Source organism: Melospiza georgiana, chromosome 7 (genome assembly GCF_028018845.1).
Source record: "Melospiza georgiana isolate bMelGeo1 chromosome 7, bMelGeo1.pri, whole genome shotgun sequence".
Classification (NCBI taxonomy): Eukaryota; Metazoa; Chordata; class Aves; order Passeriformes; family Passerellidae; genus Melospiza; species Melospiza georgiana.
The window spans coordinates 2,597,888-2,614,194 of NC_080436.1; the positions used below are offsets into that span (position 1 = coordinate 2,597,888).

Consider the following 16,307-nt stretch of genomic DNA (forward strand, 5'->3'; position numbering starts at 1 on the left):
CTCTGTGAGTCCTTTAGAAACTTAGTGGGAAGGGTCAGGGACCAGGGAATCAAAAACTAGATATCCCACATTAAATAAACTTTTCCTTTATGTCAACCTGTGGTTTTACTGCTTGGAAATTCCTTCCACACTATTTGTTCCCAGTAGAAATTTTGTGCCCTGTCTTAAGAGCTCAGCTTCAAAAGGTGGATGTTGTGAAGTGGTCTTTTTTGGGGTGGAGAACTTCTTTAATGGGGAAGAAAAGCTACTTAGCTCCACTGGCAAGGCTGAAGAAGGATGCCCACAAACAGGAAGGAGAATATGGAAAAGGGGAAACTTTCCTAATGAATACTGGTTGGGAAAAAAACACTCTTCAGATTTGTGGGAGTACTTCTGGGAGTGAAAACAAGTTGCAGGTAAAAAGTAGATTGATTATCTGTGACTTTATAAGGACCAGCTCAAGGCCATGCTGGAAATATCTTGCTTGTTTCCAGAGTTTTCTCTTATTCCACAAAGCAAAAACTGCTTAAATAGACTTTTTAAAAGGTATCTACATCCCTCAGGCCTGATGATTTAGCAAGACACTAAGGAGTGAACAATGCATTTCCCAGGGAAAAAGCATCAGATTCTGACTATTTCAGCCCTACTGTTAATTTTGGACTGACTATAATTCATCAGATCAGTGCCAAACAGAATTTAAGAAAAGAGGATGAAGCAAATAGATTTACTGAGTCATTTAAGGAGAAATTCACATTTTTTACTCAATTTTTTAGTGCAGAACTAAATGCTCTCTCTGCGATTTAGTGTTACAGTTTTCCATCCAGGCTCAAACTCTGTATCAAAAGTTGAAGATGTGCAAGTGGGGTTGTAAAGTGATTTCAGCACAGTCATTCTGCAGTGCTGAAAATGTGGCGTCACAAATATTACACTAAAGATATTTGCACCCAAGTTGGTGGGAAATTGAAGTTGGAGCTGCCTCTTCCTTGCAGAGCTGTTCACCGAGTGCTACAGCAACGATGAAGAGCTGGCTGAGCAGCTGCTGACTTATTCCTGTGAAGCCTGGGGAGGCAGCAACTGCCTGGAGCTAGCAGTGGAGGCCAGGGACCAGCAGTTTATTGCCCAGCCAGGTGTGCAGGTAATGGCTGTGAGGGAAAGGTGTGCAGGTCACTGTGGCTCTTGTGCTCTAACAGGGGCTGTTGGCTCCTCTACCCACAAATGTAAATCAGGAGGGGAAAAAAATCTTGGCTTGGGGCTACAAATCATAATGAAGTGGGTAATAAAGGCTGCCTGAAGTGATTTCTGCTCCTGGCTTGCACAGGGTGGGTGTAATGCCCAGCATGGATGAGCATTGCACAGAATGCAGTGGTTTATGAGTGTTTTATCAATCAGGTCAAGTCCTGCTCAGCCTCATTTTTAACTCCTCATCACATAGATGGAGAATGGCTGCCCTAAGAAGCCAGCATTGCTGAGACCTTTCTGGTTTGTTGCAACAGAAATCTCTAGTATTTTGATTGAAATATCAAAGTTTGGGGTTTATTTTTATCAAATCAAATGTTCTAAATAGCATTCTTAGGTGATTTTGTTGCTGTTAGCACAAATGAGGATGTTTCCTTCTTCCCTGCAGAATTTCCTTTCCAAGCAGTGGTATGGAGAGATTTCAAGAGACACAAAGAACTGGAAGATTATACTGTGCCTGTTCTTTTTCCCTTTAATAGGCTGTGGTTTCATCTCATTCAGGTAATCAACTGACTTTTCATCAGTGGGAAAATTTTCCAGAGGGAAAGCAAGGTAATTAATTGTAGAATCTTAGGGCAAGTCAGGCTGGGTGGAGATCATCCCGTCCAACCCTGTGCTCACACAGGGTCAGCTGGACTGTGGACTGTGCCCAGTTTTGGATCTCTCCAAGGGTGGAGGCTCCACAGCCACTCTGGGGAAGCTGTTCTAGTGTTCAGTCAGTCTTAGATGAAGGTATTAAAAAGCCAAATGAGCTTTTGACAGTTTGTGTTTCACTCTGATCTAGGATTTAAGATCACAGAACCACAGGATGGTTTGGGTGGGAAGGGACCTTAAAGCTTATATTGTTCCAGCCCCTGCCATGAGCAGGGACAACATCCACTATCCCAGGTGACTTCAAGCCCCATCCAAGCTGGAAGATTACCAGTTTGCTGGAGTGCCTGAGGGCAGTGGGTGCAGGATGTCTTTACCTCTGAAGTAACATCCTGAGCTAGACCTTGCACCCTTTGCTCTTTCTCCTTTAAGAACACAGATGTTTCCAGGCATTAAAAGCTATGCTTTGAGACCTTTTCCCTCTTTTAATTCCTCAGGAAAAAGCCTGTGGAGAAGAGTAAGAAACTCTTCTTGTATTATGTGTCTTTCTTCACCTCCCCCTTTGTGGTCTTCTCCTGGAACGTCATCTTCTACATCGCTTTCCTGCTGCTCTTCGCCTACGTGCTGCTGATGGATTTCCAGAAGGAACCCACGGCCCTGGAGATCATCCTCTACGTGCTGGTCTTCATTCTGCTTTGTGATGAAGTGAGACAAGTAGGCAGCTCGTGCAAGCCCAGAGAGCTTAGTGTTAGAGCCACAGCCCTGTGGCTTTTCCCCTCCGGGGCAGTGCAGGTGCTCAGGGGAGCCATTTCCCAGCAGAGCTGCTCAGGGCTCACCGAGGGTTTTTTCCTCTGGTGTTTAATTCCTGTCTGTGCACCAAGAGGATGATGATGCCAGTGCAGATGTTCCCCAGGAATGCCTGGCTTGCCAAGCTAGTTGGTAATAAAGGGTTAAATTTAGCACATTTATCTTGGTGCAGAGCTGTAGATTGATCATTTAGATTAGCTTTAGATTAAGTCGTGCCTGCCTCCCTTCCCTACATTCCACCCCCTTTATTTTTTATTTTACCAGTAAGCTGCATACCTTTGTGCATTTCTATTTAGCTTTTAATCATCTGTACAGTTTTTGGTGGCTCATTGCAGACTCAGGGACCAGCTGTGATGTGGGAACAGCATGTGGGGCTGCCTTTATAGGAATCTTCTCCTCACTTCACATGGAATCTAGTGGGTTTTGGGCAAGCTGCTCTCTGCCAGTCTGTGGCCAGAGCAGTGGGAGGATGCTGGGGCAGTCAGAAGAGCAAAGAGCAGTGGGTCTGTGGGTTTGGTGCTGCTTTCTGACTCTGCTGAGTCCCCTCATGAGTGTTTGTGGGTGATCTGCTGGATCATCGCACCCTGCAATAATATTTTTTAACTTGAGCTCAGATGACATTTCTGATGCTGCTGTTACTGTGGTGTTTTCCCTTTTTAATAGTCAAGGTAGAACCCTGTTTATGGCAACTTTACTTGCTAAGAAAATGGGGGAAAAGTAAAAGACTTTTTTTTTGCCATGAAAACACTAATGGAGTGTTTGTTTCTGCTGATTTAGGTTCTGGTGTCTCTGGACCTGTCCTTGCACGTCCTGTGTGCACTCAGCAAAAGTCCTAGGGAAAACCTTAGGGATAGAAACCTTATTTTCCTATCAATGTCCCTTTTTCTTACTACCCTGAGCATGTAGAACTGCTGCAATTCCCTTTAGTAAGGGGATTGCAGTAGCCAGGCAGCACCAATTTGGCAGTGGAGGCAGCTAAATTTGAAGATTTCAAGTTATCTGTAGACAGTGTTCTGGCTCCTGAGTAGGAGAAATGGAGCAGAAAAGCAGAGCAGTGTCCCAGTCCTCTAAACTTCTTGGGGAAATTCCTCCCTGGCTTCCCCTGAGATAGACCATGTGTGCATTGCTCTAACTCTGCATCAAAATTGGGTCTGTGTCCTTTGTATTTAAAGAAATAAAAGAGAGGGGTATCTCAGATTGTGCTTTTACATCCAAAGCAAGTAAGAGCAGCTTGCCTGGGGTCCCTGCAGTCAGATACCCAGTCCTGGAGAGAAATCAGCCCTTGGTCTGGAGCAGTCTCTGAACTGTAAGGCACTGGCTCAGCCCTGCTTTCACTTCTGGTGCTCCCGGGGATTTGTAAGTAGCTGGAGCTCTCCCAGTCCAGTTTAGAGCCCTAGGGAAACTGGAGAGGCCTTTTCCCTGCTGCCTCCTTAGGCACATGGAGGTAGCCTCCAGCCAGGTGAGTGGGTGCACTGGTGGGGTGTGAAGGAGAGCCCTGTTTGGAGGAGGAGGAATTGGGACAGAACCTCTGTGCACTTCACAGCAGTAGGAACTGCTTGGCATTTGGAGAACTGCACCTCAGTCCCAGATGTTTTGTTTGATTTAGGGAGCTACTGGGCAGAGACAGCACCTAGGAGAAAACTCCCTTTGATTTCTGTTTGTTTCCCATAGAAGCACTAAGGGCAGAAATGCCTTCCTTGGATATGCCAGTCAGAGATTCACTGAGCAATGCTCTCCAAAACTTTGATTATTTCAGTAAAAATTGAAATGCAAAAGAATTATGATTGGGGATGCAGTTTATTTCTCCAGGCCTGGCAGAGGTTTGTCCTGGTGAAACTTCCTGTCCTCATGAGTCACCTCTGAATTGACTCCTGAGGTTGGTTCTTGCACAGATCCAGGATCTGTGGGGATCCAGGCTGCTGTGCCAGTCTGTCTGGGAATGAGCAGGGATTCTCACTAGACCTGCAATTCAAAAATAGAGAGCTCTGTAGTTAAAAGAATAAATTAAATCTGCATCTTGGATCCAAAGCATGTGCATGTAGCTGGGGGCAGATCAGTCAATGATCTCTGTGAAGGGAGAGAAGCCAGGATGCATCAGCTACCCCTAAACTGTGACCCCCCCTCCCCTCTGCAGTGCTTCCTGGGTCACACCAAGACCCAAAAAACCAGCTTGCCAGTAACTTGTGGCATTGCTGGACACACTAAACCCTTCTTTCTGGGGAAACTGAAAGCCATATGAACTCTGGTGTTATCTGTTGTGTGACAAAAAGGTAATTGGGCAAGGAAACTGTCCTGTGTGGAGGTTACTTTCTGTTCTTTTTCCTTCCCAGTGGTACATGAACGGCAGCAAGTATTTCTCAGACCTGTGGAATGTTATGGATACCCTTGCAATCTTCTACTTCATAGCAGGGATTGTGTTCAGGTGAGTAGTGCCTTCTCTTGTGTCCATCTTACAGCTTTATTTCCCTTCCTTGGTGGGTTTTGACTACAGCATGCAATGAAATTCTGGGGAGCAGTCTGTTCATGAAATTCCCTTTATGAAGGCCCCAAATACTGACCAAAAAAAAAAAAAAAAAAGTCAGGGGATCTTTAGGATTTTCTGTGGCTCCTGTTACTGGCTATTTAGTATGACCACGTGGGCCTTGCGTTCTATTTAAGAGGACTGTGATTGTCCTTACAGCAGCCTAACAATGTCATTATCTCCCAAAGCTGTTCTACACGATGGGGTCAGTTAAAAACCATGGCAAAGAAATGATGGAATCACATTTTCCAAAGGAATTGTTCAGTCAGCTGTAACTAAGTCCTTGTTGCCTCAGGGCAGTGGAGCAGTTGTTGCACTGTGGTGGTTTCACAGGGCTGTGGGAGTAGCTCCAGGTACAGATTTCTGTGCTGTTAATGGCTTTAAGGGTAAGAGAAGAAATAAGAGAAGAAATGAGCAGGGATATGATGCATGTCAGGAAGGAAGGGTGTAAACAGAGTGTGCATTAACCATCTCTGTCACCTGTCATTAGAAGTGGGAGGCCATGGGGCCCTGCATAGCTGTCCTCTGCTTTCCAATTACTCACCTTCCACTCTCCATTTCAATGTTTCTGTGTGGTTTTACCTGATTTCTGCATGATTCACCCAAGGCTTCTCTTTGTTTTCTTCTGCTGTCTCCATCAGGCTTCACTCTGATGAAAGCTCTTGGTATTCCGGGAGAGTAATTTTCTGTTTGGACTACATAGTTTTTACCCTGAGGCTCATCCACATTTTCACTGTTAGCAGGAATCTAGGACCCAAAATTATTATGCTGCAGAGGATGGTAAGATTCTGGCAGCTATTCAAGAGAGTCTAAATAAATGATGTGACACTTTTTTCCCCTTCCCTCTTAAGAGCAAAATCACCATGTTCTGATGATGGCAGCAAGTTAAATCTGCTAAACAGGATGAATTAAGATTTAAATGGGATCTAATTAAGAGCAGGGCATTTTTCTGTGTCAAGAGAGAGAATAAGGATCAGGCTGAAGAACAGAAGAGGAAATTTGCTTTCTGGTAGCTTTTGTCTTCCACACCTCAAACGTTTCAGCAGTATTTCTATTGCTCCCATGAGTATTCCCCAAACAAGACAGTGATGATAGAGGGTACAGGGGGAGGATTTTGGTCCTCCACTGCATCCATCACACGAGTACCTAAGGAAGGGGGTGGTGAAGATCCTCTCATACAGTGCCAGAAATTTATGAAACCATTGGCCAGAGTGTCTGTGCTGTAAATGCTGGCTGGAAGCCATCCAGAGTGGCATTTCCAGAAGCTTTCATCTCACAGGGATAAGGTGAGCCACAGTCCTTTTTACCTGGTTCTGGCTTTTGTGGAGCCTGTGTGATGCCAGGGGGATATCCTGTGTTCCAAAACATGCCTTGCTTTTGTGGTTGCATAAATATGTTTGAAGTTCTCTGAATGGGAGCGGTCAGTTGCTACCATGTGTGTTGGTGAAAAGAGGAGCAAAAAGCCATCCATGTGTGGATGCAGAGGGGCACTGATTGATGCCTGTTGTCCCTTTTTCAGATGATAGATGTCTTCTTCTTCCTCTTCCTCTTTGCTGTGTGGATGGTGGCCTTTGGTGTGGCCAGGCAAGGCATCCTGAGGAAGAACGAGCACCGCTGGGAGTGGATCTTCCGCTCGGTCATCTACGAGCCCTACCTGGCCATGTTTGGCCAGTACCCTGATGATATTGATGGTATTTGCCTTCTGGGCGTCTCTCCTGGCTGGGTCAAAGGCTCTGTCCTCCTAAATGTTGTCCAGACTGTGCTGGCCCCTTGCCTCCAAGTCTAAAAGGGAGCAGGGATGGAGGGATGAGGGCAGGAGCTGGGGCTGGGCCCATGTCCCGGTTTGGAAAGACAGGAGTCTGCTAAGGAAGGCAGGAGCCTCCCCTGAAATGGAAAATGTAAAACCACCCCTCCCTTTTCTGAATTGCTATAAATTTTAAATTAAGGGGCTCTCAGGCAAAAAATATGGGAGCAGGGAATAACAGTTCTTTAATAGGGAAGAAGATAAAAAGATAACCAATGCAGTAAACTAAAACACTGACAGAGTCAGAACACAACCTGACACCCTGTGGGTCAGGCTGTTGGTGGCAGTCCCATTGGAAATGTGCCTGCAGCCCTCCTGCAGTGTCAGGGGTGGTTCTGCTGGAGCAGGGATCCGGTAGAAGGGTGCAATCTTCCTCTGAAGATCCAGGGGAGGAGAGCAGCTGTTCCTCTGGGAAATCCAGTGGAGAAAAGCCCTGCTGGTGTTCCAGAGCCTCCACATTATATCCGGGTAGGAATGCTTGGCTCTCCCCTCTGGGCTCACATCTCCCAGTGGGATGCCGTAGTTCTTATCAGCCATGCAGTGACATTCAATAGCCTCTTATCAGCAGATGTCCCCCCAGTTGTGGAAGAGATAAGGAAAACTGCCCACTTAACAGAAGAGAACTGCCATGCAGATGGCAAACAGAACACAATTTGCTTGGCAATCCAGGACAGCCCAGCAGAACAGGAGCTCACTGTTTGCTCTCCCCTCTCTCTCTGAGGTACCACCTACAACTTTGACCACTGCACCTTTTCTGGGAACGAGTCCAAGCCCCTGTGCGTGGAGCTGGATGCCAACAACCAGCCTCGCTTCCCCGAGTGGATCACCATTCCCCTGGTGTGCATCTACATGCTCTCCACCAACATCCTCCTGGTCAACCTGCTCGTGGCCATGTTCGGGTGCGTACCCCAGGGGCCCTCCCGGCCACCCCCGCACTGGCATTTCCCTGGGAAAGGGAGAGCACTGCTGGAAAACAGCAGGAAGCCACCCCTTGCCTCTGCATCTGTCCCTGCAGCCTGGGGGAGATGGTGTAGTGTCCTGGGGAGGGATTGCTGCCTGTCCTTGGCCTCCACCTCTGAGCATCCTCTGAGCTGGGGGCTTGGTGTGAACCCCCATGGGTCACACAGGGGTGATGCTGGGTCAGGGCCTGGCCAAGTGTGAGCTGCTGCCCCAGTGACCTTGCTGGAGTGAGTAAATGAGTTATGCTCACCCTTCTGTCCCAGTGACCTTGCTGGAGTGAGTAAATGAGTTATTCTCACCCTTCTGTCCCAGTGACCTTGCTGGAGTGAGTAAATGAGTTATTCTCACTCTTCAGGACTCTATGGTTTTATTAACCTGAACTTGCTCCTGTGGTTGAGGCCTTGCTGGGTTCATACAGTGCTTTGTGCCATGGATTTGATCCGTGCCTGGAATGTCCTTAATACCTCTACTACAAATCTTAGGAGCTTTTAAATTTTTTGTTAGTGTTCTAGGTTTAGATTTACTTGTTTTGGTTTTTTTTCCCCCTAAGAAGGGAGTTATCTGCTCAGTTAATAAGACACAATATCTTGTGAAGAAGCATCCTGTTCTCATGTGTTTAGGCTAGAAGAAGATTGCTTAGAGCTGAGGCAGTAAAAGTACATGGAGCATTTTCTTCCTATTCAGATTTTTTCCAGTTTATTTGTAACTTCAAGGGTTTTTTTTTTTTTTTTCCTACTGTCTTAGTTCCACCCATTTGCAAATGACTAAGAAGGAGAACAAGCTAAATAACCTCCCAGCCAATAAATGAATGATTGGGGCCCTAACATCAGAAGCTGCTGGGATGAGTCCAGAGGAGAGTCTCCAAGGGCTGGAGCCCCTCTGTTCTGGAGCCAGGCTGGGAGAGCTGGGGGTGCTCACCTGGAGAGGAGAAGGCTCCAGAGAGACCTCAGAGCCCCTTCCAGGCCCTAAAGTTCTCCAGGAGAGCTGGAGAGGGACTGGGGACAAGGCACGGAGGGACAGGACACAGGGAATGGCTCCCACTGCTAGAGGGCAGGGATGGATGGGATATTGGGAATTGGGAATTGTTCCCTGGGAGGGTGGGCAGGCACAGGATGCCCAGAGCAGCTGTGGCTGCCCCTGGCAGTGTCCAAGGCCAGGTTGGATGGGGCTTGGAGCAACCTGGGATGGTGGAAGGTGTCCCTGCCCATGGCAGGGATGGATTTGGATGAGCTTTAGGGTCCCTTCCAAGCCAAACCACTCTGGGATTCTGTGACTATAAAACCATGCCCTGGTACAGTAGAGGGGTGCTCTGTTCTTGGCTCTGCTGCAGCTCTTTGGTGAATACCTCATGCTGGGTGTGTTCTCTCTTTACCACCAGCTACACGGTTGGATCAGTGCAGGAGAACAATGACCAGGTGTGGAAGTTCCAGCGTTTTTTCCTGGTGCAGGAATACTGCAGTCGCCTGACCATCCCCTTCCCCTTTGTCATCTTTGCCTACATATACATGGTGCTGCGGAAATGCTTCAAGTGCTGCTGTAACAAGGAAAGCAAAGAGCCATCCATTTGTTGTGAGTTGGATTTTTCCTTGTTGCCCAAGGAACCTTGGATTTGGCCCTTGTTGCCCAATGCAGCAAGTGCATTGCAGATCCTCCATGGCATCCTGTGCTTATTCCAGGCTTTTTGTGCTCCCCTGGGAAATTTCCAAGGGCCATGTAGACCTCTGTCATGCAAATCCACTATGCTGCTGGAAATCTCTTCAGTAGGATTCAAGTTTTCAAGTGAGATTTATCCAGTTCTCTCTTGTGCAAACCATTTCGATGTAGAATTGCTTTGTGTGTGTAAATCATTAAGACTTCAGATTAATCCCAACTCTTTAGGGCTGCCTGTGCTGTTTCCCAGCCTTGCAAGGTTTTTTGTAATTCATTCTGCTTGCTAGGGATGACAGAAAGAGAATAAACAGTTTCCATGTAGCCAAACGAGCAAACCACCTCAAAAATGGCAAGTCAATTCTTGAGCTATTTCTCCTTTAATTTCTCTGTCAGAGGACACAGATAGGAATTGTTTTAACAAGCTTTTCCCCCCATCTCTCCTGCAAATGTAGTGTTTTCTCAGCTGAGAGAGCATAAGTTGAGTTAATTGACAGGCCTGTTCCCATTCATCAGCAATCTGCCTGTTGCCCTGCAGCAGAAGCTGGATTTGTTACCAGTTTAGGAGGAAGAGCCTGCTTTGGGCTGTCCAAATTGCTTAGCACTAAATCACTTTGGCTGTCCAGATTGCTGTGTGGATTCCTTGCTGGGGAAGCTGTTGGATGGCAGAAATTCCTGCTCAAATGATGCACAGTGGATGCTGCAGCTCTGAAAGAACGGGAGAGTTAATTAGAGCCAGAAAATGATTGTGCTTTTGCTGATGATAGGAACTGAAAACTATGTGGAGGAAGCACATTGATGTGTTGACTGTTGTAAAATCCTACCTTCCCCATTTAACTTTTAAGGAGATGGTTGGGATTTGGGTGCTTAAATGCTTGTTGGAATGTGGGAGAACAGCTGAGGGATGTGTGAGCTCAGAGGAGCACTGGGTGGAAGAAAGGGACTTCAGCCGTTCACCACCTCTGGGCTTCTTTTGTCTCAGTTAATTTTATTTTTTTATTTTAAAAAATGTGGTTTATTCCTCTTGGAACATGATAAAATGCTGAAGTATTACCCTGGAGGGCTTTGATGCCTCAAAGTGGGCTCCTCTGTATCAATTCTTGAATTCACAGCACCACCACAAAATGCTTCTCAGAGAAGACAATTCTTCATCATTCTGGAGGGTTTCAGTTCAGTGAAAAATCCTACATTGTGGTTCTTAGAAGTGTTACTCTTAATGACCCGATATGGGATAATATAGAAACAAATGGAAAGCTCAAACCCAGATGGGAACTTGCTAGAATGTCCTGTACCTGCTGAAGCAGAGGCACCTGTGTTAACCAAGACTCAGTGAATCCAAAAAGACTTTTGGAGCTTGTAAGGTTGGGGAGGAGGGGGGTGTTTTGTGTTTGTTTGGCTGGTTTGGGGTGTTATGTTTGCTCATATTTTGTATTTTTAAGTGACTCTGGTTGCCAGAAGCATTCAGTGCAAGGTGTTGGTGTCACATCTGTCACGGGTGGGCAGTGGGGCTGTGAGTGCTCAGGATGTGGGGAAGGGAATCATTAACCTCAGAATCCACGCACTGACCCAGCCTTTTTGCACCTTGGCTTTGGAAAGACAAATTAAGTGTTTTTTCTTCAAATACATTTGCCAGGCTCGAGAAATGAGGACAATGAAATCCTGGCATGGGAAGCTGTCATGAAGGAAAATTACCTCGTCAAAATCAATACAAAAGCAAATGATTCATCAGAAGAGTAAGCCTGCCCATCTTTGTCTTCATTCTCTTAATTTTCTCTTGAACATTTCTAGTGAAGGCAAGTTTTCAGCAGCTCTAAATGTTTACAAGTTAATGAGTAAGTAAGCAATCTCAGCATAAACATGCTTTTTATTCCTAAAGTGAAATGGTGCTTTTTTGTCTGCTGAAGAGAAGAAAAATGTCTTCCCATGGTGTTTTGAGATCTCATCATGGGAAGCAGTGCCACAGCTGACTCTTGCTGTAGCATTAGTTTAGGTTGGATATTAGGAAAAAGTTCTTTATGGAAAGGGTTGTCCAGCCTGTCCAGCCCTGGAATAGACTGCACAGGGCAGTGGTGGCACTCCCACCTCAGCGTGGGGATTTAAAAGCTTTGTGGATTTGGCACTTGGGGACACAAGTTAGTGGTGGGATTGGTTGGACTCAATCTTTTCCAACCCAGATAATTCCATGGTTATACATTTAGCAGAGAATGTTTGCCATTGGATTTGGAATCTCTGATGTTCCCACAGCAGTAATCCAGATGGAGATGTGTACTTAGTCTGGAAGGCCTCTGAGGAGGGAAGATGATCTTTAGAATCATGGTATTTGGAGCTTGGACACTTAGACTTGGATGTTTCTTTGACTGCCAGCTCACGGAAACATTATCTTTGGGATCTGTCTCACTGTTTTCAGAGTAATAGTACAAGAGAAAAAAGAAACAGAAAGAAAGGAAGAAAACAGAGCACTGCTAGAGAGCAAAACCTGCTCTGTATGATTGCTTAACTTTGCTAACTTCTGACAGCTTGAGTATTTCCCTTAATCAGAAAGAGTTGTTAGGAATGGGCAAGAAAAACCAGACTCTTCCTATCCGTGGGCATGAACATTGCTGTCCCCAAATAAGTGTTTAGTTAAGACTACCCAGAGACATGCAGCATTGGATAAGAAGCCAAACAAATACCAAAACCATCTCCTCGGTACTGGAAGCAAAAGTGTCTTGAGAAGGAAAATGGAATAGCATCCTACTACTAATAATAATTTGCATATTAGTTCATTTACTTTTACTAAAAATGATGCCAGTCACGTGCAGCCCTGCCTCCCTGGGAGGATGGAATCCTGGGGGAGGTGGGATGTGGTAATTGGCCAAGTTTTCCTTGGTATTCAGACTGATCCCTTTGCTCCGTGTTCTCCTTCTGCTTCTAGGATGGTGCATCGATTCAGACAGCTGGATGCAAAGGTACTTCTGTCCCAGACTGCTCTGGGGAATGTGATTCTCTCTGGTGAACAGGGGGTGTGCCATGGCAAGGAAAATGAGCTCCCAGAGTTGTGTGCAGTCTTTGTCACTGTCCCCAGGACCCCATTTTAACTGGGCTTTTTTACCATGGTGTTTTGATGGCATGGACAGGAACGTGTATGGTGTGTAGAGATTAGGACAAGAGGGAATGGGTTTGAACATAGAGCAGGTAAAGATGGGATAATGGGAAGAAATTCTTGGCTGTGAGGGTAGGCAGGCCCTGGCACAGGGTGCCCAGAGCAGCTGTGGCTGCCCCTGGATCCTTGGAAGTGCCCAAGGCCAAGTTGGATGGGTTGGAGCAGCCTGTGTCCGTGCCCACAGCAGGGGTGGAACACAATGAGCTATAAGGTCCCTTCCAACCACAAGAGCTTCATATTGTGAAGGAAAATGAAACAAATGAAACAGAAAGACACTTGCTGGAGGAGTGTTTCTCAGTATTCCTTGTGGGATGGAATAAAATAAAAGTAATTTCCACCTTAAACTGCAGCATTCAGCTGTGTAACAGGCCCATGAAACACCAATGGGAAGAAGGGGTGTCACACACCTGGAATGTCCCCTTCCCAAGGTGTCTGTCAAGTTTAGCTTCTGGTGCTGTTGGCATGGGGTAATTAAGCAATAGAAAGCTACCAATCTGCCAGAGAGCACATTACGAGAATTGCCATACAAATAATCTTTTTATGACTGTGATGCTGAAAAGACATTCACAGTGGGTATTTTCTGAGGCTTGACTGAACAATCTATTTGGCCTCTGAAGTGGGGAGTGGCTTTGACATGAAGCACAGACTTTTGAGAAGCTCACAGGTGAAAAGAGCCAGGTATACTTCAGAATACATATTTTGGTTGCTGTCAAATAATTTAGATTACAAAATGATAGTTTGCTTCCCAAGACTGAAAGGGAAGTGGTGAGCCAGTCTGTGGCTAGTGATGCTGCTCTTGAAACTCAAAAGAGATCCTCCTAACCTTAATTCCCTCCTGAAAAGAAATACCCATCTGCTTCTCTCTTCTGGTAACTGCTGGTTAACTCACTGAAATACAGAGGCATCAGGGCTTGCTGCATTAATTTCCCTGATGAACATTGTAATTGGGAGTGTCCTCTCCAGCACTCTTGCATTGGGTACAATACTTGAAGAGGCAATTAGTCATTACTTCCTTTTCTCATTAGCATTGCTTTCCTTCAGCTAGATAGACTTTACCAAAATAACCTCCTTCTTCTTTTTTTTAAAGCTCTCTGATTTGAAAGGCCTTCTGAAAGAGATTTCCAGTAAAATTAAATGAGTGCAGCTGAAATCCAAGAGCAGCTACTGGAGCAGGGTAAGCCCTCTTTAAATCCATTCTCTGCCCTGAAAAAGCCTACCAGAATTTGTGGTGTTCAGTTGGTGTGTCTTTGGAAGAAGAGCTAGTATTAATTGTCGATGCTTGTATTCATATTGTCTGATACTGGGAAAGAAAGGAGACCAGAATTCTGTTCCTCATTTGTGTTTTTCTTTCTGAAAAATACAGTTTTCCATCTGGGGTTTCTATCAATTTTGGCACTGTTTAAAATACCTTGTTTTGCTCACTTCTCTTTGAAAAACTGTGACTAACCCAAGGTCATTTCAGTTGTCTTTGTGTTGGAGGGCCTCAGCACAGTGCTGCTGTGCTGGATCCTCTACCCTTGGTACCTTTTAACTCTGAAGAGCATGCAACCCAGATAGAAAAGACAGGAGTGAGGGCAGGAGTAAGGTTTATTTTTCCATTATCAAAGTGCGGCTTAGGCTGGATCCCTGTAGCCTTCCTGTGTCCTGTACAATAAGCTGCAGTGTGAGGAGCTGACCCAAAGCCTCCGGTCCGGCTGAGTGTCTAGTCATCAGCCTTGTGTACTTTCACCTCCAGTTTTAAGGAAGAATTGGCTTGGATCCCACAGTGGGATGTGAAAGGCAGACAGAACACTGATGGATGCAGAGAACACTGTCATCTTTAGAGACAGCAGGTTAGGAAGAGTAACTGTTGAATGAGATAATCTGGAACAACTTGATCAGCCTGGACATTAGGGCCTGGCTCCTCCTTCCACAGAGTGGTTTTGTCCAGGAGAACTTAAAGCTGTGCCAAACACTCCCCAGTCAGCTCACTGTTTTCCTGGGAAAACTGAATATTCACTTGACCTAAGTTCCATTTAGTCATGAATGACTTGCAACCACCTAATAACATCTACAAGGGTCACCAGTTCCTGGGCTGGTTGTAGGAGGTGCTGGACTCCAAGTTGCTTAAAAACCAGGCTGTAGAATAGTGGAACTCTGGAGGCCATTTAGGCCAGCACAGATCAAAGGGAGCTGCAGTGTGGCTGGAAAACCAGGCTGTAATTCGGGCTGTAATTAGTTACAGTGGGGCAGCGTGGGACAAGGGACAGCAGTTTATGATGAAGCTTGTGGAAAAGGATCTCTCATTGCAGATGATAGTGCCTTCAGAAGAATCCTAGAATCCCAGAATGGTTTGGGTTGGAAGGGACCTTAAAGCTCATCCATTCCACCCTCTGCCATGGGCAGGGACCCTCCCCCCGGACAAGGCATCCAAGTCACCTGAGCTGATGTGAAGAGGATGAAAGCAAAGCCTTGAGGTGGGCTGGGAGCTCTACTCTTCAATTCTTTCTGTTGCTCATACAGGTACCAATTCATGAAGAATAATTGCTCGGAGCTGGCAGTAACCCCCAAGCAGATGGCAACAGAGGCACCAGACTATCAATGTCTCAGCAGGAGTCAGCAGGATTTTCTTGCTATTTTTATTTTCATTGATCAAACAGCCCTTTCTGCTTGTTGCAAGGTTGTGGAGAAACAGGAGACGACTGCTTGTCTCCTGACATGATTCCTGCATTACCCAAACTATTCTCATCTGCCCTAATGTCCAGTGGCAGCAATTAGTCCTAGTAAGCTGCTGTTGCAAAGCACTCCTATTTCCAAGAGTTCTGCTACTGTTGCCAAAATCCTTTTGCTTTTCCATTTCACTCAAAGGGACCTGTGCATGGGTTTCCTTCAAGCACTAATTGCTTGTCTGAATGAATCCATCTCCCTTCCCATTCCATCCTCTAGTAGCTGGATCTTGCTTGTTCCTTGCATGGGCTGTCTGTCAGACCTGCTGGGGTCTGGAATGCTGGTGTGCCAGAATGCAATGGATTTTGGCATCATCCCCCTGAGGAAAGCCTTTGGTCCAACCCTGCACCCCTATTTCGGACTGTACTGGAACATTGTGGACTTGTTCCCACTCTACCTGAAACCTTTCAGCACTGCAGAAGTTCAGCTATTACAGCCCTGCATGGAAGAGACTTTAACTCATCTAGGAAGTGATTCCAAAGGCTTTGTGGGCAATCCTTGCTTGGTTTCATTAGTGAAAATTTGTATCCTGGGAATGCTGGAACTCATTTGACTTTTGCAACCTGTGTTTGCTGATGTTTCCATCTGGAAATGGAGAAGAGATTGTTGGAACCTTTAAATAGAGCAATGCTTGATATGGTGAGGTGGCGCTTTGTGCTTTCTGTCTAAAACAGCAGCTGAATTCTGTCACATTTGTTTGGTACAACTGAGAGCACAGCCAACTGAAGGCACTACAAATAGCATTTATTTACATGGCAAAGCACTGTAAAAAAGCAATCTTCCTTCCCAGGGTCTAGGAATCATGGAATCATAGACTCACCAGAGAAAAGGACCTGCAAGGATCAGGAGCCCAGCCCCTGGCCCTGCACAGACCCCCCAACAACCCCACCCTGTACATCCCTGGGGCATTGTTC

The 16,307-nt window shown here is 46.0% G+C and overlaps 1 protein-coding gene across 1 annotated transcript in view; it reads left to right on the forward strand.

The window, feature by feature from the left end:
- TRPM8 (transient receptor potential cation channel subfamily M member 8) overlaps window positions 1-15,238 on the forward strand; it is a 33,671-nt gene extending 18,433 nt beyond the window's left edge. Inside the window, exons 14-25 of the mRNA XM_058028436.1 lie at window positions 969-1,114; window positions 1,604-1,716; window positions 2,304-2,520; window positions 4,944-5,035; window positions 5,776-5,914; window positions 6,654-6,825; window positions 7,660-7,837; window positions 9,277-9,467; window positions 11,179-11,278; window positions 12,460-12,493; window positions 13,775-13,861; window positions 15,190-15,238. Coding sequence (XP_057884419.1) covers window positions 969-1,114; window positions 1,604-1,716; window positions 2,304-2,520; window positions 4,944-5,035; window positions 5,776-5,914; window positions 6,654-6,825; window positions 7,660-7,837; window positions 9,277-9,467; window positions 11,179-11,278; window positions 12,460-12,493; window positions 13,775-13,825 — 1,433 coding nt within the window. The 3' untranslated portion in view covers window positions 13,826-13,861; window positions 15,190-15,238. The remainder of the gene's footprint in view (window positions 1-968; window positions 1,115-1,603; window positions 1,717-2,303; window positions 2,521-4,943; window positions 5,036-5,775; window positions 5,915-6,653; window positions 6,826-7,659; window positions 7,838-9,276; window positions 9,468-11,178; window positions 11,279-12,459; window positions 12,494-13,774; window positions 13,862-15,189) is intronic.
- Window positions 15,239-16,307: the final 1,069 nt, after the last annotated feature.